This window comes from Nicotiana sylvestris, chromosome 11 (assembly GCF_000393655.2).
Source record: "Nicotiana sylvestris chromosome 11, ASM39365v2, whole genome shotgun sequence".
Lineage (NCBI taxonomy): Eukaryota > Viridiplantae > Streptophyta > Magnoliopsida > Solanales > Solanaceae > Nicotiana > Nicotiana sylvestris.
Window position 1 is genome coordinate 150,980,024 of NC_091067.1, and position 25,728 is coordinate 151,005,751.

At 36.3% G+C, this 25,728-nt stretch overlaps 1 protein-coding gene across 1 annotated transcript; it reads right to left on the reverse strand.

The window, feature by feature from the left end:
* Positions 1-13,521: 13,521 nt before the first annotated feature.
* LOC104237773 (uncharacterized) lies at positions 13,522-15,948 on the reverse strand. The gene is made up of 3 exons (XM_009791995.2): positions 15,125-15,948; positions 14,360-14,899; positions 13,522-13,852 (listed from the first exon to the last, which is right to left on the reverse strand). Exons 1-3 carry the CDS (start codon positions 15,911-15,913, stop codon positions 13,754-13,756), a joined length of 1,428 nt encoding a protein of 475 aa, XP_009790297.1. The 5' UTR covers positions 15,914-15,948; the 3' UTR covers positions 13,522-13,753.
* Between the last annotated feature and the right edge of the window lie 9,780 nt (positions 15,949-25,728).

A 25,728-nucleotide genomic window follows, 5' to 3' on the forward strand; every position in this document is an offset into this window, starting at 1 on the left:
AAATTCATCAAAGGTAACATCTCTGCTGAATATTACTTTCTTTGTCATAGGACACCATAAGCGATATCCTTTGACTCCAGAAGTAATTCCCATAAAAATAGCCTTCTTTGCCCTTGGATCCAATTTTGACTCCGTCACATGATAATATGCAGTTGAGCCAAACACGTGCAAAGAGTTATAATCTACAGCAGGTTTTCCGTACCATTTTTCAAATGGTGTTTTGCCATCAATAGCAGCAGATGGTAAGCGATTAATGAGGTGACATGCATATGTAACTGCCTCAGCCCAAAATTCTTTGCCCAAGCCAGCATTGGACAACATACACCGTACCTTCTCCAGCAAGGTCCGGTTCATACGTTCAGCCACTCCATTCTGTTGTGGTGTATGTCTGACAGTGAAGTGTCGGACGATGCCATCATTTTGACAGACCTTATTGAAATGATCATTTTTGTATTCACCTCCATTGTCTGTGCGAATACACTTGATCCTCTTGCCTGTTTGATTCTCCACCATCGTCTTCCATTTGAGAAAAATTCCCAGCACTTCATCTTTGTTTTTCATTGTATACACCCACACTCTTCGAGAAAAATCATCAACAAAGGTTACAAAATAGTGCTTCCCACCCAATGAAGGTGTTTTGGAAGGACCCCAAACATCAGAGTGTACATAATCCAAAATGCCTTTAGTATTATGGATCGCTGTACCAAATTTAACCCTTGTCTGTTTCCCTTTAACACAATGCTCACAAAACTCCAAGTTGCAAGCCTTTACTCCTTTTAACAATCCTTGATCTGATAGAGTTTTCAAGGATTTTCCTCCAGCATGTCCCAAGCGCATGTGCCATAGCTTGGTTGCTTCTGCCTCTTTGTCGTCACTGGATGTTACTGTCGCTGTCCCAATAACTGTACTGCCACGATAGCGGTACATATTATTATTCTTCCGATTAGCCTTCATTACCACTAGTGCACCGGAGCATACTCTCATCACTCCATTTTCTGCAATGATTTTGAACCCTTTTGATTCTAGGGCTCCCACAGAGATGAGATTCTTCTTCAAATCCGGTACATATCGAACATCTATCAATGTTCTGATCATTCCATCATGGTTCCTTAATCGTATTGAACCAATGCCATATGAGGTAAGAGGGCTGTTATCCGCTGTGTGGATGACTCCATATTCTCCTTCTTGAAATTCCACGAACCAGTCCCTGTTGGGACACATATGATAGCTACAAGCCGAGTCCATCAACCATATGTCTGATGATGTTGATGACTCTGTTGTAACTAATGAGAAGTCTGAATCATCACAATCAGCTACATTTGAATCCATAATAGCCTTTCCATTGTTATGTTTGGCCTTATTCTTCAACTTCGGACAGTCTTTCTTCCAGTGCCCTTTTTCTCGACAAAAGGCACATTCATCTTTGCTGGGTCTGGATCTTGACTTGGATCTTCCCTTCTTTGTCCTCGTTTGATTTTGAGGACGACCCCTCACAAACAGTGCTTCTCCTTCTCCGCCCTTCTGTTTTTCTCGCTTTCTTTGTTCATAGCTGTACAAAGCTGAACAAACTTCTCTGAGAGAAATTTCGTCATTTCCATGGAGTAGAGTAGTTTCAAGGTGCTCGTACTCATCAGGAAGTGACGCCAACAACATTAAGGCCAAGTCACCATCATCATAAGTTGTATCCATATTTTGCAAATCTGTGACCAACTTATTGAAACTGGTGATATGTTCATTCATCGTGGTACCAGGAACATAGGTGAAGTGAAACAGTCTCTTCTTCATGTACAATTTATTTTGACTGTTTTTCTTCAAAAATTTATCCTCCAGTTGTATATAGTGTGAATAAGTCACAACTACTATACCAAAAATTATGACAGCCACCAAATAATAAATAAGACAATAAAGCAACAATAAAGGGAACACCAGAATTTACGAGGTTCGGCTAATTTTGCCTACTCCTCGGACACAACCAATATTTTATTTCACTCCAAAAATACAAGTGAAATAATACTAAAGAGAGAAGATACAAATGCCTTAAACAGATGAGAAGGCAAATGAGAGGTGTGTTTCAATCCTAAACATTAGGCCTTCTTTTATAGGGGAAAAATCCCTTCCAAACTTAACTCCCAACCAATGTGGGACTTTGGCATTTTGCCAAACTTCAACACTAACGAGGTTAGGACACGACAATCATATATACCTATGCAGTTAAATCATATACCGACAGAATCATATTAACATAAATCAAAAGAATAAAGTGGGTAGGGGACATGTTGCGGGGAGTAATAGGTTCTAACAATAAGCCAACAAAGAAGCATCAATAAGAATCATAGTAACCATAATATTTACACCAACAAGAAAAATAAAATGGTAACACGTGCACGACATCACCCTTCGTGCTTTTACTCTCGTCTTCACCATATGAAATATCACACAGGGCACAATATCACCCTCCATGCATTACCTCACATAATCATGACACGACATCACCCTTCATGCTTATTCCTCACAATATCAGCACGACATCACCCTTAGTGCATTAACTCTCAAATCATGGCACGACATCATCCTTCGTGCATTAACACTCATAGTATCGGCACGACATCACCCTTTGTGCTTTACACTCTCACAATATCATGCACGACATCACCCTTCGTGCTTTATACTCTGCCTCACCTAAACAATAGAAAATAATATGTTTCGGCAAGGGAATCAACAATATCAACTATAACGTCCCCGCAAGGGAATCAACAATATCAACAATAACATCCCGACAAGGGATCCAACTATAAGCAATCTCGTTTTCAACAATTACTTTACAAAACGGAACTCAACTTGAGCCAATGCTCAACAATAGTCAATTACCATGAAACTTTCATAAACTTGGTTCATCAACTTTCATAAGCTTTGTTCAACATTAATAATCATCAATTTGAGCATGATCGATACATAATAGAGTCACAACAACTATAATAAAAGACCCACGGGCATGCTTGACACCAATGTATAGATACTTATACCACACCTATACGTGGTACTCGATACTAACACATAGCAAATAGACCACAACTCCTATTCCCTCAAGCTAAGGTTAGGCCAAACACTTACCTCGATTATCCACGGATAATATAAGCCTCTACTACCGCTTTACCTCTCGGTTCCACTTCCAATTCGCTTGTATCTAGTCGCCATTTACTTAATAATATCAATAAGTGATAAATAAACCAATTCTAATGCATGAAAATAGATTTCCCATTGATTTCCCCAAAGTCAAAAATCGACCCCGGGCCCGCTTGGTCAAAACCCAAAGTTCGAACCAAAATCCGATCACCCATTCACTCACGAACTCAAATATGTAATTAGTTTTGAAATCAGGCTTCAAATTGAGGTCCAAATCCCCAAAATTTGAAAATTCTAACTTCTACCCAAAAACACCCAATTTCCCATAAAAAACCCTTGATTTTGAAATAAAATCATGTAAAAAGATGTTATAGATTGAAGAAAATAAGTTAGAAATCGTTTACCTATGATTTGGGAAAGAACTCTCTTCAAGAAAATCGTCTATGAGAGTTTAGGGTTTGAAAAATTGTAAAAGTGAAGAAGAATCCCGTCAAAAATCCCACTTAACAGGTTTCAGATGTCACAATTGCGACCAGGGGTTTTGCAATTGCGAATCCTTTGGAATCCTGTCATCTTCGCAATTGCGAAGGAAAACGTCACATTTGCAGTGGGCAGGTTTCGAAATTCCCAACCCAGTGTTCGCATTTGCGAAGAGGGCCTGCCCAGACTTGGTTTGCATTTGCGACACTGGGGCCGCATTTCCCAAATTTGAGCACTTCGCATTTGCGAAGCCTGATCCCGCAATTACGAGATCCTAAGCCTGTTACACAACTGCAATATACCAGCAATTTTCTAAGTTCAAATTCACTACGTGGCCTATCCAGAATTCACCCGAGCCCTCGGGCTCCAAACCAATCATGCACTCAAGTCTAAAAACATCATACGGACTTGCTCGTGTGATCAAATCATCAAAATAACATCAATAACTATGAATACCTCAAAATCATGAAATTCCTTAAGAGCATCAAAATGTCCATTTTCTCAACTATAGGTCCGATTTATACCAAACCATTTATGATTCTGACCAAATTTCACATATTCAACTTAATTATTATTTTAAACTTTTACCGGGCTTCGGAACCAAAATACTGGCCCGATACCATCAAGAAAATGCATCATTTCACTTCTAAAAGTCTTTACATTTTCCAGCAAATAATTTTCTTTAAAAATTCTTTTCTCGGGCTTGGGACCTCGGAATTCGATTCCAGGCATACGCCCAAGTATCATATTTTAATACGTAAAATACGGGACTGTCAAATCACGGGTCCGGGTCCGTTTACCAAGAATGTTGATCAAAGTCAACTTTAACCAATTTTAAAGGCCAAATTCATTATTCTTTTAAAATTTCAGATAAAAGCTTTTTGGAAACGTGCCCTGACTGCGCACACAAATTGAGGTGAGACAAAAAGAGGTTTTCAAGGCCTCGGTATGTGGATTTGACTTCTAAAACAAAAGATGACATTTAGGGTCATCACACAAAGGTAACAATTCTTTAAAAATGATAGGATCTAAAGATCAAAATGATCATAATGAGGAGGAAATAAGCTCTAGAAGATCCCACGAGATAACATTTCATGAAACTTTCGAAGAAGTTCAGGTACCTGAAAATAAAGAAAGTGATGAGATCTCAACAAGTTATGTCATTTAGGAACTGATACAAAATGATCGTAGACGATATATTTGATACAATATAGTGCACAATATTGTAAAAGATTATGAGTATCACACCAGCAATCCAGACACTTGAAGATGTCATACCATTTAGATACAAGTCATAACCTATATGACTTATTTGATTAAATCTATATGAAGATCCTTGAAGGATTTAAAATGCCTGAAGCATATAATTCAAAGCCGTACTCGATCAAATTACAAAGATCTTTGTACGGTTTAAAGCAATCTAGGTGCATGTGGTATTATCGCCTCGGTGAAATTTGCTAAAAGAAGGTTACGTAAGTGATGTTATTTTTCCATGTATTTTTATAATGAAAATGTCATCAGAATTTGTTATACTTGTTGTTTATGCTGATGACATAAATCTTGTTGGAACTCCAAAAGAGCTCCAAAAGGGCAATTAAATATCTTAAGAAAGAATTTGAGATGAAAGATCTTGGAAAGACAAAACTTTGTCTTGATCTGAAAATTGAACATTTAGCAGACGAGATCTTTATCCATCAATCTACATAAACAGAAAGGGACTTAAAATGCTTTTACATGGACAAAGCACACTCATTGAGTACAATAATGGTTGTTCGATCACTTAAAGTGAATAAGGATCCGTTCTTACTTCCAGAAGAGGATGATGGACTCCTTGGTCATGAAATACCCGATCTCAGTGCAATTGGTACACTTATTGTATCTTGCTAATGATACAAGGACTGACATAGAATTTTTTGTTAATTTACTAGTAAGATATAGCTCTTCTCCTACACAGAGACTTGGATATTTGAAACAACATCTTTATCAGGGGGAGTAAAGTATGCACTGTACTCTTTTTTTCTTGCTCAGGTTTTTTTCCACCGGGTTTTTCCTGGTAAGGTTTTTAATGAGGCAACTTGTAATATATATTATTAGTGTACTCTTTCCCTTGACTAGGATTTTTTCCCACGAGATTTTTCCTTGTAAGATTTTAACAAGGCACATAATAATGAACATTCAAGAGGGAGTATTATGAAAATATTATTGTGGATGTCCATTTATTACTCCGCTGTAGATAATCTTCCTGAAGAAGATTATCCATATACTCTATTGAAGTTGATCTACAAGCAGCTGATGCAGGCAGGTTGCAAGCAACTCAATGAAATTACTTACAACAGCTTCTTGGTTTGATGAGATTAATTTAAATCGATCTGAAATAGTGATGTATAATATTCTCTACAACTTCACCTTTTGAGAAGATGGTATACAAGATTGGAATGCGGAGACTCAAATATTTGAAATAAGGTTTTTATCAGGGGAGTAAAATACGCGATGCACCTTTCTTTCCTTACTAAGGTTTTTTCCCACAGAGTTATCCTTGTAAGGTTTTTAATGAGGCTCCTAGCAATGCGTATTACTAAATATGTGTACACTATTTCCTTCACTAGGATTTTTTCCCACGGTATTTTTCCTAGTAAGGTTTTAATGAGGCACATTATCTTTTAATGAACATCCAAGGGGGAGTGTTATAAATATATATTATATTATGGATGTTCATTTAATACTCCATTGTAAATAAGCTTCCTGAAGAAGCTTATCCATATGGGACTCCGCCGTAAATATGTTTATCTATTTGGTACTCTATTGAAAATAAGCCTCCTGGAGAAGCTTATAATTTCGGTACTCCGTTATGGATAAATATTACCCCCGGTAGAAGATTATCAGTATATGGTACAGTAGCAGCTTACAAGCAACTTACAAGCAGCTTACACAGCAGCTTGCAGTAGCAGCTTACAAGCATCTTAGATAGCAACTTGCAGTAGCAGCTTACACAACAACTTCCTTTCTTCTATAAATAGAGGAAATTTAACTTCATTATGTGCTTCAGTTTGAAGTTGAATAATATCAATCTCTCTCTATACTTGTCTCCGGTTTATTTACTGTACAATCTTTATTTTATAACAGCATACATTTTGTTATTGGATTGTTCTTGTTGTTGTTGGTATATGTTATTGGAGGGCCTTGTTACAAGGGCGATGCTGCCCAAATTTACGTAAATGAGCTACTAATTTAAGTTGCGGATTTAGCCTTTACTCAATACTGATTTTGAATCTCTTTATGATGTGGAAGATTGAGTTGAGTTGTTTGAAGAATTGCTTGAAAGGTATTAAGGACTCAACGGAGTTAAGGTATGCTAAGGCTAGACCTTTCTTTCATTTTGGCATGATCTGTAACTACATGTGTTTGATAAATAGACGTAAAGAGAAGTTCATATTGCTGAATTTATGTAAATTATCCTAGTCTCATAAGTTATCATATTCTCCCTTATCGGGAATTCATATTTAGCTAGTATTGTCTTCTTTCAGCCAAGAGAGCAGAGAGTCTATATATACAATATTACAAAATTTTCACCATCATCAAGCTATAATCAATGGGCAGGCCCTTATTGGGAAACCTTTGATTAGATGATAAGTTATATACCGAGCCTACTATGGTCGAGCGCCTATGAGCGAGCCCAGAATGACCGAGATACAGAATCTAGTATGGCTAGACGCCTATGAGCGAGCCTACTACGACAGAGCAGTTACACATACAGAGTCTTATTGGGCCGGACAACTATTTTACTTACTATATTGAGAGAGATGAGTCAATATCAGCAGATAAGCATATTTTCAATTATATTTGACTCCCTGGCACTTTCAGTTATTATATTATCAGCTCAGTTTCAGCTTTCAATTATTATGTTGTCTTACATACTCGGTACATTATTTTGTACTGACGTCCATTTTGCTGGGGACACTGCATTTCATGCCTGCAGGTCCTGATAGACAGCTAGCTGGATAGACCTTCCCAGTAGACAAAGTCAAACATCAGCTTGGTTGGTAAACTCCACTTTCTCGGAGTTACCAAGTCTATACCTTGGAGTCCATTTTATAAATACAAGTTTGATGGGTAGGTCGATGACCTATCCCGCCCATGATACAACTCAGTTATCCCTAGAGGCTTGTAGACGAGTCCTATACATTTTTTATGTCACTATGGTGGCTTTACCAGCCCTATGTAGATGTTTAGTTTGGTATTGCTGGTTGTAGACGTTATTTTCAGATGATTCAGAATATGACCTCATCGGCCTAAGTTAAGGGTTAACCCTCCAAAGTTCATAGTTACAGAGTGGTACGCTTGGGGCGAGTATAGCACCGGGTGCCGGCCATGCCTTTTCAGGTTTGGGGCGTGACAATGAGATTTCTTACCTTTTATAGAATTATATCTAAAGCAGGACTCCCCTACTATATAAAGGGGGCCTGATTATTTTTAAAGCACATTGTAACATTCACTCAGAAGCAATATACTGTTATTTTCTCTTTAGAGTTCTATTTCAACCGTGCCTTGATATTGTGATCGAATTGCATCCTATTCAAGGAGGACCCTCTTCCCAAGCGTATTATTATTCAATTCGTGTTGTTTGAACTTACTTTATCGTTCGTTATTTTTAATTATAATTTAACTTATTGCTTTGTGTCAATTTAATCCACGTATCCTGAAAACCACTTATAAATTCAGTTATTATCTGATTTTGAGGGGAAAAAGGGGGATTGATCCCAGATCATCTGTATGGATGACCACCTTCCAAACCATGTATATCCATTCTTCAAATATTAAAAGTACTCTCGCTTCAAGTTTTCAGACATTAGATCCACAACAATGTTAAAGTCTATATTTCCAAATTTTCATTTAATTTCTCTGCTCTAAATCTAGAATTTTTTATTATGATAATCCTAATTCCATGTGGCCCACCGAAGAGGCCTCTTAATTATGATATGGGTACTTTAATTTTGACGCAAGAACATGCATAGGTCTAAGAATGTTTACATATTAAGAAATATCACCACTTGGACCAACTAACAAGGAATATATTTAATCTGCATTTTGAAAATACTAAAAATCTTCTTTTACAAGTTTAAATTAACACCTTTCCTCACAATGGAAGGATTCAGGTTCTGCCGCGTTGACTTGCATGTTTTCTTAATAAAGTATAATAGAAAAAAGGTGGAAAAATTACTCAGAATTAATAAACTGAAACATGTGATCAAGTAGGGTTTGAAGGCGAGCTCATGTGGTCTGCCTTCTGCAGTTGAAGTGATGGGTTCAAACCCCTTTAATAGCATAATATTCTCTTTTCCACCTTTTCTTTTCAAAACAAAATGTGTCCACATTTCACTTTCAAAAGGAATTTGATTACTCTTGCTATTTTAAGGAAAAGCATAAGTTTTCATGTACTAAGGCCGAGATTTCAATTATATACTTTTTGGGATCTTATTACCCTGTGAAAAACATTTTTTTTTTTTGATAACAGGCGCTGAAAGGCGCTGAATTATTATTATGCAATAAATTAAAAAGAGTTATTATAGTGCCAGAATGATCTTGTCGAAACAGTCCTTAGTAAGTCTTTGTGAAAAGTAGAGAAAGCAAATAAAAGTGGTAATCGTCACACTCAATGTTAATATGTGAGTTACATTTGCTCTCAAACTGCGCTAGTGTGTGCACCACTCGGTTTCCTGCACGGTAGACGTGCCTAACTTTCGGCTGGCCCAGTGCATCGAGCAGGAACTTGCAATCATGGAGAAAATTAGCAATAGCTTTTGTTGTGAGAATTGTTTTGCAATAGGTTAAGTATTACCTGGCAGTCTATTTCTGTTATAATCGAAATTCGATTTTTTGTGAAAGCAAGTTTTAATCCTTTTAGTAGCGCGATGATTTCTGCTTAGATGGGTGATGAGACAATTGTGTGGTAGGAGAATCCATCAATCCATTTTCCTTCGGAATCTCTTATATTCCACCTGCTCCTCCAATGTTGGAGGTTTTTTGGTATGCGTCATCTATATTGAGTTTATAGATATTTTATGGTGGGAGTTCCCATTTTATCGGGATTTTTGTTGTTATGGGATGTTTGAAGTTATGGTTTGTTAGGCAGAGGTCCATTGTAACTATTTTTTTGCTATCAATGTGTGTTGAGCAGTTATTAAAAGTGTCATGGTTACCATTTAGCCAAATATACCAAAGAATAATAGGTGTAATAATAGCCAGCGGGATTGAGGAGTTGTTTGGTATAATGATGCTTGCACCGAAAGTACAATTATCTTTTATCCAATCTCGTTGGTTTGCATGTGGGGTGGTGATGTTAAGCTCTCCCATATTCTGCTGTTCATGAGGCATTGGAAAAATATGTCGTATGTGTTTTTCTCTGTCTCTCAATGTTTGCAGGAGTTGACTTCAATTATTTTCCTTTGGTTGAGGACAACTGTAGTAGGCAGTCGTTGGTGTAGTAGAAGCCATAGAAAAGTTTTTAGTTTGTTGTGGCAGTGTTCTTTCCATATCCAGGAGTGGTTAAAGGGTTCCTGAGATTGGGTAGCCTCTGTGAGCCTAATGAAGAGATGTAGGCAGATTTTATTGTGAAGTTCACATCTTCCGTTTCTTTCTAGAAGAAGAAGTCATTTAACATTTCTTAGAACAGAATGTATGTTTGTGTTATGATGTCAGAGAGCGTATTTTTATTCCTAATGATACAATTAACATTTTTATTAATATCTTTCTTATCTAGTGATCCCTCAATTAGTTCCCTTAGTATGTGATTGCCCATAAACCCATCTTCTTACCAAAGGCATATTTTTGTTCCCGTTTTCAATATTCCAAGCGATGCCTTTAGAGAAGAAAGAATAAGTTTTGGCAGTGCTTTTTCAGATGTAGGAGTCATTTTTTTAAAACTGTAGGATTTATTCTTTGGATGCTATTGTATTTACCCTTATTATTTTAGCATAAAGAGCGTCAGGATTTGTGAGGAATCTCCACAATAGGTTTGATAGGAGTGCACTATTTTTTCTTGTTGCTTTGTACAACCCCAAGCTTCCCTCTTATTTAGGAGATACTACTTTATGCCAATTGATGTGATGTATTCTCCCTTGGTCCGTTGTAGAATCCCATAAGAAGTTTCTCTGGATGCGATGAATATTTCTAGTCTTAGCTGAAAGAAGGTTTATTTGCATGGAATGAGTGGAGATTGCTGACAGAGTCGACTGTATAAGAGTTAATCTTCCAGATAAAGTGAGTAATCTTGCTTTCCATCTTTTAAGTCGAGTATTCATCCTGTCAATTATGAATTGGTAATCCGAACTTTTTGGTTGTAGGTTAGTAATCGGAAAACCCAAGTACTTCCCTACATTGTTTTTTATCTTAATATTTAGTGTGCTGGCTAGAGATGTCTGTTCTTGAGTTGGTACATTAGAGAAAAAAAAATTATTTTGGATTTGAAAAAATTTATTCTCTATCCAATTGATGGGAAACGAAGTTGAATATATTTATGATAAAGGTTCTGCTAGAATTGTCTGCCTCAGTGAATAGAATAAAGTCGTCTACAAAAAGGAGATAGGATATGGCTGGTCCATTGTGGCTTATTTTAACGGGGTTTCTAGCTTAAAATATCTCCTTCTTGATCAATGCAACGTGTTAGAGATTGCATACAGATGATAAAAAGATACAGAGATAGCGGGTCTCCTCGACGGATACCTCTTAATGGCTCAAAGAAATCAGTAGGTTTGCCATTTGCAACGATTGAGGTTGTAGTTGTATATATGCAATTCATAACAAGCGTGATTAGGTCTTGTGGAAAGTTTAATGCGTTCACTGAGCTCCTGACGAATGAACATTCAAGTCTGTCAAAGGTCTTTTCAAGATTAGTTTTTAGCATCATCTTTCCAGTCCGATCCGTACAACTCTTGAATGAGTGGATTGCTTCTTGGACAATTATTGCATTGTCAATTGCTCTTCTTTCTGAAATATTACTACATTGATCAGGACATATAATATTATTGAGAAACGAGCGAATATGATTTAAAATAATTTTTGTTATAGTTTTATAGATTGTGTTACAAAGGCTGATAGACATATATTGAAAAATATTTTGAGGATGTTTAACCTTGGCAATAAGAGCTACATAGGTCCTATTTATTTCACTTGGTATTACTAAGGGAGCAAAGGCTTGAGTACATGTATGTGTGATAGCCGTTTTTGTGCCGGAATAGTATTTCTGGAAGAAGATTGGATGGATACCATCTGGACCTGGAGCCTTTAGAGGTTTAAAGGATTTAATAGCTTTGATAATTTCAGTTACTGAGAGGGGCGTAATGAGTGCTGCCTTATCCTGTTCTGAGAGGATGTCTATCAGGCTTGTGTTAGGAGCTATTGTATATCTGCATGATTCTTGTTCAGTTGTGTAGATTTTTGGGGAGGTTATTCTCATTAAAGAAGAGCTTGATTTGGGGATCTTGTCTCCCTGAATAGAGCTATAAATAGGTGAATTTGTATCCATAGTAGGACATGAAAAATTCATATGTATACAAAGGCAAAAATCTACTCTTATTCTATAAAATCATTCTTTTTCTTTTGCTCTTAATATTGCTCTTATTACTGCTTCCGGAGAAGCCAAGTCCATGCATAGCCATGCTTCTATTTTCCTCAAGTTATTTTCTTAATTTTATTTCTGTTCTTATTTAGTTTATATTCTTGGATCAAATTAATTCACGTGTCTATAAATCACGTTACAAATTCAACTGTATCGTTTTACGAGTAAACAAAAACTAATTATATATTTGGAATCACTGGCTCGTGCATAGTACGAAAACATATCTGACTCGGGTGTTTTGATCTCATTAATCAATAAGTAATTTTCGGGTTGATTTTGACTTTGATTCAGGTTTATTTATATGAGATGATAATTCAAACGAGCATAATTAAACCCGATAATTAATATTTTACATAGATTGAAGATGTTCGACTGAGATTGGATGTGAAAATCAGTAAAGAATTAGCTGCACGCTTAGCTTGAATGTGAGGTATGCGGAGACACTGACTTCAAAAAGTGTTTTCCTAAAAGATAAGCATACTAGCTAGATAATGAGCTATACGATATGGTTATAACTCATAACAGTGAGGCGACAAGCATATAAACAAAAACCAAAGGTACTATAAGGCGTTAGTGTTATAGTGTCAGCTCAGTATTATGCCTTATGTGCATGATTTGACACTGTTTAGTTCAACTAATTTTTGATAATATTTATGCTAGTACAATATTATGATTTATATTCATGTTACAATACATATGCCAGTATACTATAGATAGTATAAATACATGCATTCATTTGCATAACATGAAACCTTTATTATAGCCTATTTGGCCAAGCTTCTTCAAAACTTAAAAAAAAGTACTTTTTTTTTTCTCAAAGTCGAAGTGTTTGGACAAGCTTTTAGTAGAAAAAAGTATTTTTAGTTAGAAGCAGAAAAAAGTAGTTTCTCTCCAAAAACACTTTTAAAAAAAATACACTTAGAAGCAGTTTTTAAAAGCTTGGTCAAACACTAATTGACGCTCAGAAATGCTTTTCAAATTAATTAGCCAAACACAAACTGCTTCTCACCAAAAGTACTTTTGAGAAAAGTACTTCTCAAAATAAGTTGATTTTTGCACCTTGGTCGAACATGCTATTAGATAACTGTGGATGGCCAAAGTCCCACCCCATCAAGTTATTGTATCAAATAAGTATGATGGCTTCAGTTATTCAGTCATACAAATAATGGATAATTCGTGCTTCCCAACTAGATTCTGAACTTGCCATTGGACGAATAACTCGTTTAAGTTAATTACTAGATTCATATTAAAATATTTATATATATTTAATGGATTTATCTATATACATATATTGCCTAAGCAAAAGCTATTAAATCCGTCTGAACCATAACTATAGACTCAGTTCTCAGGACGAGCGAGCAGCGCGGTTGATCGATCTACTGAACCTTCTAGACTACAATGAAGCTTCCTTCAGCTTCACTTGACTCTTAATTTCAAGCGTTGAATTAAATACATAACAAATTTTATTTGTGAAAAAATAAATAAAGAAGACAATAATCGACACAAATGCTTATATTATACAGCAACTTGAATCGATCAAGCTATTATCTCATCTATTTTACACTCCCTATACTTGATATCAGCTTTACTGGATCCAGCCTCATGGATTATGTCACAACATTCACATCTATCAATCTGAAAAGAACAAAGGAAAACAAAAATTTATAAAATACAGAGATCAAAATAGAGAAATGTGTAATTTTTACACAAGTAGATGTTATTATATATTCACTTTTTTTCTTTTTCCTTTTTATTTCGGGGAGGAGGACGAGGAAAATATATTGTTGAGATTTTCTTGGTTTAACACAATTTGCTAATTTTCCAGGTTATTAATTCCTGTCACTATTTATCTTTTATCTAATAAAAGAGCAGTTCGGTGCACAAGGCATCCGCGTTCATGCAGGGTCCGGGAAAGGCTGCACCCCAAGGGATGTGATATAAACGGCTATTGTAATGCAAGCATTAATTAGTGACTGCTTCGTGACTCAAACCCATGACCTATAGGTCACATGGAGACAATTTTACCGTTGCTCCATGGTTCCCCTTCCATATTATCTAATAGAGAATATTTTATAGTGTCAGTATATAAAAGTTAAACTCATATAGAAATTCATGAGAGATTATGGAAGTACAAAACATTACCTCAATACGTTTTGTTGCTGGTGAGTAAACATGAATTTCAGAAACATATTCGGCAGAATAATTTCCAGTAGATAAACAAGCTCCAATCCCACTTGGCCATGCTCTAGTATAAGTAGTAACAATTTCATTTCTTGGAGTTTTCTCAATAGATTTGAAGAAAAAAACATGAGGAGCTTCACAAGGATCCAAAGAAGGACTTCTAACATCAAACATGTAATATGGTGGACTAGGACTTGGTTGCCATGTCTTGAATGTCACAATAGGATTTTGTATCCAACTTCTAGGCATTATTTTTTCATAAATATGAGCTGAATATCCCCAAGAAACTGAAAATGTCCAATTACTTGATCTTTTGTGGCAAATGGTTTGTTGTAACATTCTTGATTGATCATAATTTGCAGCATTTTGGAGGTGGAAACTAGATTGGGCACGATCCATTGAGGGAAAAATTGGATCAACCATGTCAAAATGGTGTAGGGACATTAATAAAGACTTTGGATGATATGATAAAAATCCAGATATGTCACCACGTAGATCAATCTGCAAATTATAAATATCCAAATATTATTTAAGGGAAAAGAAAAAATTGTAAACTTAATCTAATTAGTTGATAAGACATATCTTGCTGAATACACTGACAGTGTAAAAAAAAATGATTAAGGTCGGTCTCCTAGAACGAGCTATCAAATGATATAATCTATAACAGGTTAAAATATACTGATAGTGTAAATTTTTTTTACCGGTTAAAACCGGAAAGAAACCTACCTGATGAATACCTTGAAGAGGAGAAAGGTTGACTCCAATATCAGAAATGCAAAGCATTGTGGTTCTATCAGCAGATTTCAAGTGAGAATATCTTTTTAGGCAAGACATTATATTTTTTGCAAATGCTCTAGCCAAAGGATAACTTAAAATAATTCCAGCTCCACCAAAAGCTTCATGAAATGAGTACCAATAATTCGACAATATAAATTCTGAATGTCCGCCAATGTAATAGTACTTCGTATGATCATATTGGGTAAGAATATCAACCATATTATCCACAAAAAATATTGAGTCGTCGTCCCCCATAATTACCCATCTTACCCCTTCATGTTCCTCTCTAAATACCTCCATAATCCCATGAACCATTCTTAAAACTCTTGAATCAACATGTTTGGTTTCTTTAACTAGTTTTGGAACATCATCGGATATTTTATAAGGAGGTGAATTTATTGACCAAGGTAAAAGATTACCTTTAGGAGGAACATCTAGTAAAAGATGACCTCTTGTAATATTTGGTCTCCACCAAGATTCAATGTAGGATTTTCTATGGTGCCATGCTTTTTCTGACCCTAAAATTCCAAAAAGGAGGTGGTTAATATTTGTGCGATTGTTGGTTTGTGCAATATTTGATGATCTAATTATAATTGGGAAATTTAAGGAAGAGAAAAGATAAGAAGATGGACAGTCAGAGTCATTGAAAAAGATTATTGAACCTAAGTATAGGACTAAACCACAAATTAACACTGTTTTGCAAATGCTAATGACAGTGGATTTGTCAAAACTAGACATGTTAGAGAGATTGAGTAGAGAGAACTAACAAGGGAAACAAGTGAAACTTTGCTCTGGTATGAGTTTTGTAAGGTTTTAAACAAAAAGAACACCCCCCCCCACAACAACCCCCACCCCACCCTTACAACACACTGATGTCAATGATCTTTATATGTCCTAACATACACTATGTCACAGTCTTTGTACTAGATCGTTGACTAAAATATTATTGTCTTTAATTTCATGAACATTTTTGATTAATTGACCCAAATCGCCGCCTACCCAATCACTTAAATCAAAAGTAACTGACAGATGTATAATATACGTTTGATATATATATAATCGTATGTGGTCTATGTATAATTTATGTATAGTATGTGTATAACTATGTATAATCAGTATATAATTTATGTATACTAGCTTGAAAAAGTAAACAGTGAATCCAACCGGCTATTTGGTAAAGAACAAACACTTTTTGACTTTTAAAAGCCAAACTTTGTATTTTTAAGCCAAACAAACATTAATTTGCAAATAATATATATTTCCAAACGTCTAGGCTGTCTTTATTACAACAATGTTACATTTCAGAAGAATATGTAATTACCTTACGCTAATTTTTCCCATCTCACACTTCTATTCCAGAAATTTGCTGATACGAATCCCGATATACAGTTGAGAGTTTACTACTATTAATATTTTTCATTTTGCTTTGAATTTATTGAAATAACGTCGGATGTAATTCATGATCAGTAGGACAGTTTAATCCGATATTTGCCTAACTTCGAAAACTAAAGTAAGGTTAACAGATTAATTAGGTCAATGTATACTTTTTCTTATCTGAATAATTATGTTAAAGGTTGCTAATTCTTGAAGTCTCTCAAACTCACGTGATAGTTTTAAATTAATTCGATCCAGTCAAACAAAGGAATCTTAAGTTACCTTCAAGCTGCTTTTATAAAGCAGTTCTCATCTTTGTGCAACATAAAATAATGTTTACCAATAAGGATACAATTATTCTTTCATTATTAACTATAGGTATCGGGTTCGAATCCTGGGTACAAAATTGTCCTTGTTAGGAAGCGCTTAATCGCTAATGCGAGATTTTCCGGCACGAATTCGAATTTACAAGCTTTAGTGCAGGTACCAAACACTAGATTGAAAATTGAAACCAAACATAAAATAGAGTTAATAGAGAATATAGCTTCAAAAATGAATAGTCCTTTGAATTAATTAGTTATTTGATTATTAGTGTGTTAATTTACTCAAAGCAAGTTATATAGTCCTACAACTACTAATAATCTTGGCCTATAACTAATTAGAAGTTGCACAAAAGGCCTCTTCTCTCTCCTCCCCATTCTCTCTCTTCGATAACGGTAACATCTAGTCGGAAACAACTATCTCCCTCGGAACTCAGACATGCATTTCTACGTTCCTCCTTTAGGAACAAGCTCCAACACGCCCCCAGATCCACCAGATATTACAAATTTTCCTCCCCTTACCACAAGTTCCCAAATAATCCACAACAATAACAATCAAGATGTGAATTCGGGCTAAAATCTTAACCCAGAAGATCAGGCTACATACAGAGGAGCCCTAAGGCTAAAGTGCAACCCACAAATAAGGGTAGAATCAAATTTCCGCACAAGAAGCATAAAATCATCAACGGAAAACCAGTAGTCACATTCACAAAGGAAGAACATGATCTACTAGCTAAGACTTGCAAATGGACTTAATAGGTAACTTCGATTAGAATCGCCCCCAAATTGACAAAATTAGGGAAGATTTTGCGAGAATTGTACCTACTAAAGGGCATGTGAAAATAGAGGTCAAAGATGCTAGACATGTCTTTATTGATATTGAGAATGAAGAGGACTACATTTTAATAACTTCATTTACCTTTATACAACTTGGCAAAGATCACTCCATGAAAATACAATGGTGGACTTCTAATTTCAAACCAAACAAGATACGATACTAGCACCGATCTATCTACCATGTCGTCCATAGCATTACTATGAGTGGGCAACACTCTGTAGGATTGTTGGGCCTATTAGAACACCGATTGTCATGGATAAAATCACTTAGACAAAAACTAGACCTACGACGACTAAAATGAGGATTGAGATAGATTTATCGAAACCTCTGATCACTAAAGTTCATGTGGCCATTCAGAATCCAGAAGGTATTTTGGAGACATTCAACCAAAAAATTGAGTATGAAATAGTCCCCCTCTTTTTCTCCCATCGTAGAATCCAAGGTCACACAAGGCAGACCTGTCAACGTGCTCCCTAAACTGATCATGTGGATACCCAAAATAATGAGCTAGTAGAAGAAGAAAAGAGGAACCAACAATCTGAGAGAAACATCAACAACCAGATCAACAAAGGTAACATATATAGTTCAAATATGGCCACTTCTAGCTCAGTCAGTACAAAGCATTGAACACAACAGATGAAAGTAGATATAAGTATGAAAAACAAACAAGACACTAATGCTTTCAAATCTACTATGTATGAAGGATGGCAACAAGTGCATAAAAGAAGAGAAAAAAGCAAAAACAACATCAATGTGAACTCTTCTTCAAAGAACCCACATACTAGTAAGGAGAAAGAAGTCCTAAATCAAGGCAACAACTTTCAGCTTAATAGCAATATGTTCAATCAACTAGCTGAGCAGGAAATAATGGAACAAACAATGGAGACTAAAATAGATAAGGAGAACAATGTACAAGGCAAAGCTGAAAAAGACTCTACATTCCAATTTGGGACACAGAACACGACAACAAAACAAAGAAAAGAAAGCAGAACAAGAGCGAAATGCACCACCATAATCTTAGAGTCGGAAAGAATAGAATTGAACCCTTGTCTTATATGGAGAGCACTGATCAACAAGCTCAAATCAACAAGGAATTCTCAATCAGTAATGATGCCAATAATAGCAAAAGGGTGCCATCCAAAAAATAAAAATTCAAAGACAAAGTTAGTACCACTAAAGGTAAAACTACTAAGGGGGAGGATCAAGTGCCCAAGACTCTACCCCTATGGACCCCCATAAAATTTCCTCCAAAGTAGACCACCTCTTATATCAAGGAAAAGATAACCAGTCTGACCAACAATTCCCAGGATCTGGATATACTGAAGGAGCAAGTGGGAAATAGACCTCAAAATCCTGAGGCTGAACCCCCCAGATTCAATGAATTAGCTTATTAATGTTCTAGTTGGCCAAGTGCAAGAGGTTGATATGGTATCTGGTGACAAGCTCAACCAAGATATATTTATAGAATGTATTGAAGAGGATATTGAAAAATCTCTATCAGATGATGAAGTTATTAGGGGGATATCAGAAAGCCCCACTCTGAGGAATTGCTTTGTTTGAAAGACAAGGAGCAGACTAATGTCTCCAATATCAACAACCTGTCCCCAAGGAATGAACACAATATTTGAGGGAGTCAATTTTCCAAAGGCAACTCTATTGACTCATCAGTAGCAGATCAAAGCACCCCCAATCCGAATACTTCCCATGATTAATACAATATCGTAAAATATCATGGGTATAGGGTCCAAAGGATCTCTTAAGAGACTCCAAACTTTGAAACTTCAATATCAACTTTCTCTCATCTGCCTACAATAACCTATGGTGGATAGTGGCAAGATTGAGAAATTCAAGAGAAAGTTGGAAATGCAACATGCCTTCTTTAATTGCTCTAACAAGGTCTGGCTTTTCTGGACTAACGACATCAACATTACTGTCCTTCAAGACAAAGAATAACATGTTTACATTAAGGCTGATCACAATAACTGGCCCTCATTTCTTTTAACTATTGTTTATGCTAAATACTCTGAAGAATTGAGAAGGGAGTTATGGGCAGATCTAAGAAACCTAGCTACTGCCATCCAAGATCCCTAAGGGCTTATTGGTGACTCTAATGTGATTACTAATAGAGAGAAAAAATCAGGTGCCAGACCACACAGACTAGAGGAAAGCCTGGACTTCATAGACTATCTCAATGAGTGTGGACAACAAGATGCTGGTTTTACTGGTGCCAAAGTTACCGGATGTGATAATAGGGATCCACCCCTCACTATATGGAAAAAGACTTGAAAGATTGGTATACAATTCTTGTTGGTTTGATATTCTCAATAGCACAGCTGTCACATACCTATCCAATTCCCGCTTAGATCATGCTTCATTATTAGTGAAGCTACATCATGAAGATACTTAAGATTCCTGGTACTTCAAGTTACTCAACTTCTGGACTGAACACTGATAACTATAGATTCTAGCCTATCTTATGCTCTCTTTTGCTTAGGTTTTGGATTAAAAATATGTAAAAGTATTCCCGAAAACTAACTTATTGTGCTTGTTTGCAGGGTTTGGTCAAAATGAAGCAAGAAAGTCATAACCAGCTCATAAAGGAGCTAAATCTGCAGAAGTTCAAAGCTGAGACAAAAGCGCTGACGGCGAAAATAAAGAGCGGCCGCGGAAAGTCCACGCTGAGGCGGCCACAATTACGCTGACAACGGAATTGAGGTTCAGAGAAGACATCTTGGTGTACAACAGACACCGCTGACTGCGGTGAAATAGCGCGGCAGCGGAATACTTTATGTGGCCACGATGCTAATTCCGCTGAGGGCGAAATGGAGAATCAGAGGCCTAGAAATTTGAGCTCAAATGAAGAGTGCGGTGTTGATACCCAATTTTTTTCTATGTATTTTTATATACAAAATACTTTTAAAATAGCATATATATGCATATATAATCATACCCAAGTGTTTTAGTATTTTTTCAATCTTTTAAAGAGTTTTTAAATCAATTTACTATCCATTTTAGCAGTACAAAATCCATAATTATTCCCAAAATCATTAATTTTGGTGAATAATTTATTTTATTCCCATATTTATACCAAAATATAGTTAAAATAACTTTTGTATATTTTTACAAATTTATTTGGTATTTAAAAGTCTAAATTGCATATAATTGCAATTACAACATATTTTAAGATTAATAGCATTTCTATAATTGTAAAATTGGATTCAATATTTTTAAATCAGTATTTATGCATTATTAGTTGGGTCAGTACTTTTAATTTGTTTTTAAAGTTTTTTTCGCTATTTTTATAAAATAAAAGAGGAAAATTGGCTATTTAACATTTAGCCTATTTCTATTTCAATTACAGCCTCATTTCCTTTCAATTTTAACCTCAATTTGACCTCAATTCCGCCCAAATTAAAACCAACCCAGTTTCAATTTATATCCAACCCACGACCCAACCCGTTCCCCACCTACCACTTAAATCTGGACCGTTGATCACTCAAGATCAACGGCCAAGACTTGCCCTTCCATAATTAAACTTAAACGACTACCCTAATCTCCCTCATTCTCACTTGACCCGCCGCCTTGAAGCCCTTCATCTCTCAAAACACTCTCAAGCTCCCTGAAACCCTAGCCATCTCCCACCTTATTCTACCATGTTTCCACCAGAATCCGTGGCTTCTCGGGCCATGAATGGTTGGCACTCACTCCCCTCTACCATCAAACCATGGTTGTTCGAAGCTTTGAGGCCTGACTTTGATGGTTCTCCCTCAGATCCTCTTAGATCTACAGTTCTATGGCTTTTCCGGCCATGCTCCGGCCTATTCAAGCACTAGAAACCTTTTCTAACTCAGCCGACTCCAGATTGGATTTTCTTCCAAGCCTTTCTCATTTCTAGGGTTTCTTTGAAATCCTGAGCTATTCGAGGTTTTTTCTCTGTTTGTTCTCTTAGATCTATGATATATTTGTGTTCTACTGGATGTTTAAAGTATTTTCCCCAATCTTTCTTTCAAAAATTGCTTCTCTTCGATTTAGGGTTTCTGAAAGGTTATGAAAACATCTTTTTGATTCTTCCTTTTCTTTTCTTTATGTGTATTATGCTCGTATGTTTTCTTTTCTACCACGCATGAGTTGTTCTTCTATTTTCTTTCTACTATACATGACTCTTCTGTACCTTTGTACTCTACTGTGCCTCTAGATTAGGCTCGCATGTTAATGTTTGTTATGTTTTCCTACATGTTCTTTGCTATACTTTCCAATATTCTTCTACTGTATGTGTTTCTTGCTGAGTTCTTTAACTTTGTTTGTTTTACTGGGCTCTTGTTGGAGTTCTAAGGATGTCTCACTACTATTTCTTAAGCTTATATCACCCCTTTTCTCTTCTGAACTTGCTTAAGTTCCAACTTTTCTTGAACATGTTCTTTATGCTCCTCAAATCAACTTTTTACTTTGTTGCTTCAAACCTGCTATCATGTATGTTGGTTTCTCATGAGTCTCTGAAAGAGACCTCTGAGCCTGTTATCTGTCTTCTCGTATCTGCTTCTGATTAAAGTTGAAAACCCTAGGCTTTGGGTTCTGGCAAGTTTTATTTTGGACTAGGGCTACTTTGGGATCCTGGACTCTCAGACTCATTATGAGTCTACAAACTGAACTTGTATCCCTTTTTGACTCTGAACTCTTTCTATGATAGTCTTTTCTAATCAACATGACAACTCCTTTTTGCTTGATATTTGTGTGCTTTATATATGAGAAATTCTTCTTTCAAAAAGGGTTTTGCCAATTTGTGATTGATTCAAAATTCCTTTTAATAGGGTTTGATTGATTGTTAATTATTTTCTCTAATTAAACCTTTCTTCACCTTTTCTGGTTGGATTCATTCATACCAAAACTCAATTTCTGATTTTTACTGGCTGATGATTGATTGCCTTTCCTTATTTGCACAAACCGTGTACCATTGGACTTTTTCCTTAAATAAGCCCTGTGTATTTACCCTTCTTGTGTCACTTTGGAAAAGATTTTAATCCAATTTTTTCCTTAATTGTCTTCTACCCGTTTGAAATCAGAATCCCTTAACTGAATGGAGATTCTGTGTGATTGATTGCAAACTGTTCCCTTACCTTTTCTTACTTGTTCTCTGCACTATAAAAGGGGCACGACCCTTCTGCACTTAGACACCTTAAACCTTCAGTTCAACAATTCTAATTTAATATTTACACACACACCTCTCAATTATGATACTCTTTCAATACTCTACTCTCTTCTGAGATTTTTTGTACTGTTTGCTTGTAATTTGGTTTACAAGACTTCAGCTTTCACTTATTTGTTTCCCTGAAACTGGTATGCCTTATTTTCGATTTCAGCACCATCCCTATGTGTTTATTTTACAGTTGCTACACTCCTATCTACTTTGCTATTCATGTTCTGTATTGAATATGCTACTCTCTCTTTGCATCTGCTGTTTGTTATGAACTCCCTATACCCCCACTCCCTTCTATGTGTTTGAGTTAAGGTTCATGGCTGACAGCATCCAAATTGATGCTTAGGTCTGAACCTAATCCTCAATGGATCCCAACTCTCAATATGTGGCTAATAGGCTAGTCAGGGGTGTGCCAGCACTCTTAATTGCTGGGCATGACCACCAGCCTGCCATGGCTCTTCCTAATTTCCCCTTGTGCACTTACACTTACTCTTAGATTCTAAGTTCTGACCCCCCTCGTATGAGCCTTGCTTTGGGACCTTGAGCTCCCTATGAACTTGGACATTTGAGGGCTGGTATTTCCACACTATATTATGCTCTTAATTCTGCAATGTGTTTGGGGTATAAGCATTTCCCGGAGCTCTTTGAGACTTTTGGGAACTGTGATAAATCCCAAATATGAGAAAGGCTTTGGAACCTGATCCTGGAAGTTGGTTCACCTTATATTGTTAGACCTTGAGTCTGAATTAGGCTCATTGCCTGTAGCTTAATTTCTGATGTAATTTTACTTTTCTTAATTCATTCTGGTCTGTAATATGTTGTAATAACTTATGGGGTTCTAGTGAAAAGGGGAGGGTCACTTATGTATGAAAAGGGTAGACAACATGCTCATAGGCGTTACTATTTACAAGCTCTGCACTTACGTATATCATGTAGAAATCCTGCCTATAAGTTTTCCGCACTCATGCACGTCATATAGAAATCCTGCCTATAGTTTCTGTACTTTCGCATATCATATAGAAATCTTGCCCATAAGTTTCTGCACTTTCGCATATCATATAGAAATCCTGCCTATAAGTTTTTGCACTTCTGCATATAGAAATCATGACTATAGGTCTTCGGCACTTCTGCATTTTACATCTATCATTAGGCAAATAGTTATAGGTTAAGTAATAATAAGTTTCATTCTAGATACCATGTCTATAGGACTCCTGCACTTTTATAATCATCTTAAAATCAACAACGCCTAGAAATCATGGCCTATAGGAGTAACCAGTTGAATCTGATTCATTTATTTCATCTACAAGTCTAAAATTAGTAGTAATGTCGTTTAACATCTGCAGAACTTATGTGTTTTCTACAGTGAGTAATCCTTCTTTAAAATCGGATTAAGCACTGTTAGATATCATGTCTATAGGTCTCACTTAGGCAAACCATTAGGTAATTAACTAACTGCATCAGTCTTTGATAAATTACAACTAGGGAAGGCTAATTCGTACTCCTCATTTGAGAAATATGTGATGAATCAGCCTACCCTACGCTTTAGTTTAATTCAGACCATAACCAGTACATACAAGTCATGCTAAATGATTTGTTTCTTTAAATAAGGAGGCCCGTTTGAGCCTTTAAATGTTATGTGTTTTCCCATATCTGCTCTATGTGTTTTGTTTGTCGCCCTAGATTTTGTCCTTTAAACCGTAAAAGCCAAATCTCCCTTCCCTTTAGGACTAGTAGTCTCAATGCCTCCGAGGCTGATAGGATTGCGGCGTGTACTAACATGCAATAAGTAACGACACCATTCTGCGCTTTAATACCTTAATGGGGTGGAAATGGTAGATATGGATATGATGACCGGTGCGCTAATACCACGTGTAACCCCTCTTTTGAGGAGTGATTACCGGGTATTGCATTGACGTGATCCATATTAATCATAAACCTAGGACCCCCTCCCTTTACCTGTCCTTATCTGTTTTCTTTAGAATTGCTTAAATCTTTCATAAATTTCTGCCCTCTTTACTGTTCCTCAAAAGTCTTCAATTTATTTGCCATATTATATGCAAGCCCCTCTATTTGAGCCCTTAATTGCGTACTTGATTATGTGAAGTCACAATTGTAACATGGCCAGGAACCACACTAGTGGATCTTGAGGAGTGCCTAACACCTTCCCCTCGAGATAATTTCTAGCCCTTACCCAAACTCTGGTTCTTCAAACTCAAACCCTTCTTAGTGTCCTAATGCACTAAATTATTAGGTGGTGACTCTTCAATTCCAAAATCCCATTCCCAAAAGGGAACGAGTTGTCCTCCCAAATGTCACAAGCCCGATTTCGCGAGGAAAAGGGGGCTCGACATGTGGTCCGCGAACATTTACGTGGCCACGGTTGAAGACAACGCTGAGGTGGTCTAATTTATGCTCCCAGCAAAATCAAACCCAGTCCCAGTCCAAAATGGAAGAAACGCGGTCCGCGCTTGCTTTTGCGCAGATGTGGAAGTCCAAGCACTGAGGTGGTCAGTATTACGCTGGCAGCGGAACCTCCGCATGGGTATTTTTGTCCAGTAATTTCAGCTGTGTATAAATAGTTCTTTTTCAGATTTTTAGGTCATCTTTGTACGAAGGAGCTCGTGAACAGTCGTTTTTGACTTCTTGAGTAATTTTAGAGTAGCTTTAGCTTATAATCTTAAATTTTATTCTTGTAATCAACTTTTATGGCTTATATTTCATCTTCATCTTTAATTTTTACCTTTATTATGAGTAGCTAAACCCATTATCTAGGGTTGTGACCCAACCCCAGTGTGTGTATTTAATGGATCTTCTATTTTAGGGCTTA

Coding starts and splice junctions, on each gene's coding strand:
- LOC104237773 (XM_009791995.2), bottom strand. CDS start 15,913: ATGTCTAGTTTTGACAAATCCACTGTCATTAGCATTTGCAAAACAGTG. Junction 14,900..15,124: donor CTCTTCAAGGTATTCATCAG/GTAGGTTTCTTT, acceptor TATAATTTGCAG/ATTGATCTACGTGGTGACAT. Junction 13,853..14,359: donor CAGCAACAAAACGTATTGAG/GTAATGTTTTGT, acceptor TGTTCTTTTCAG/ATTGATAGATGTGAATGTTG.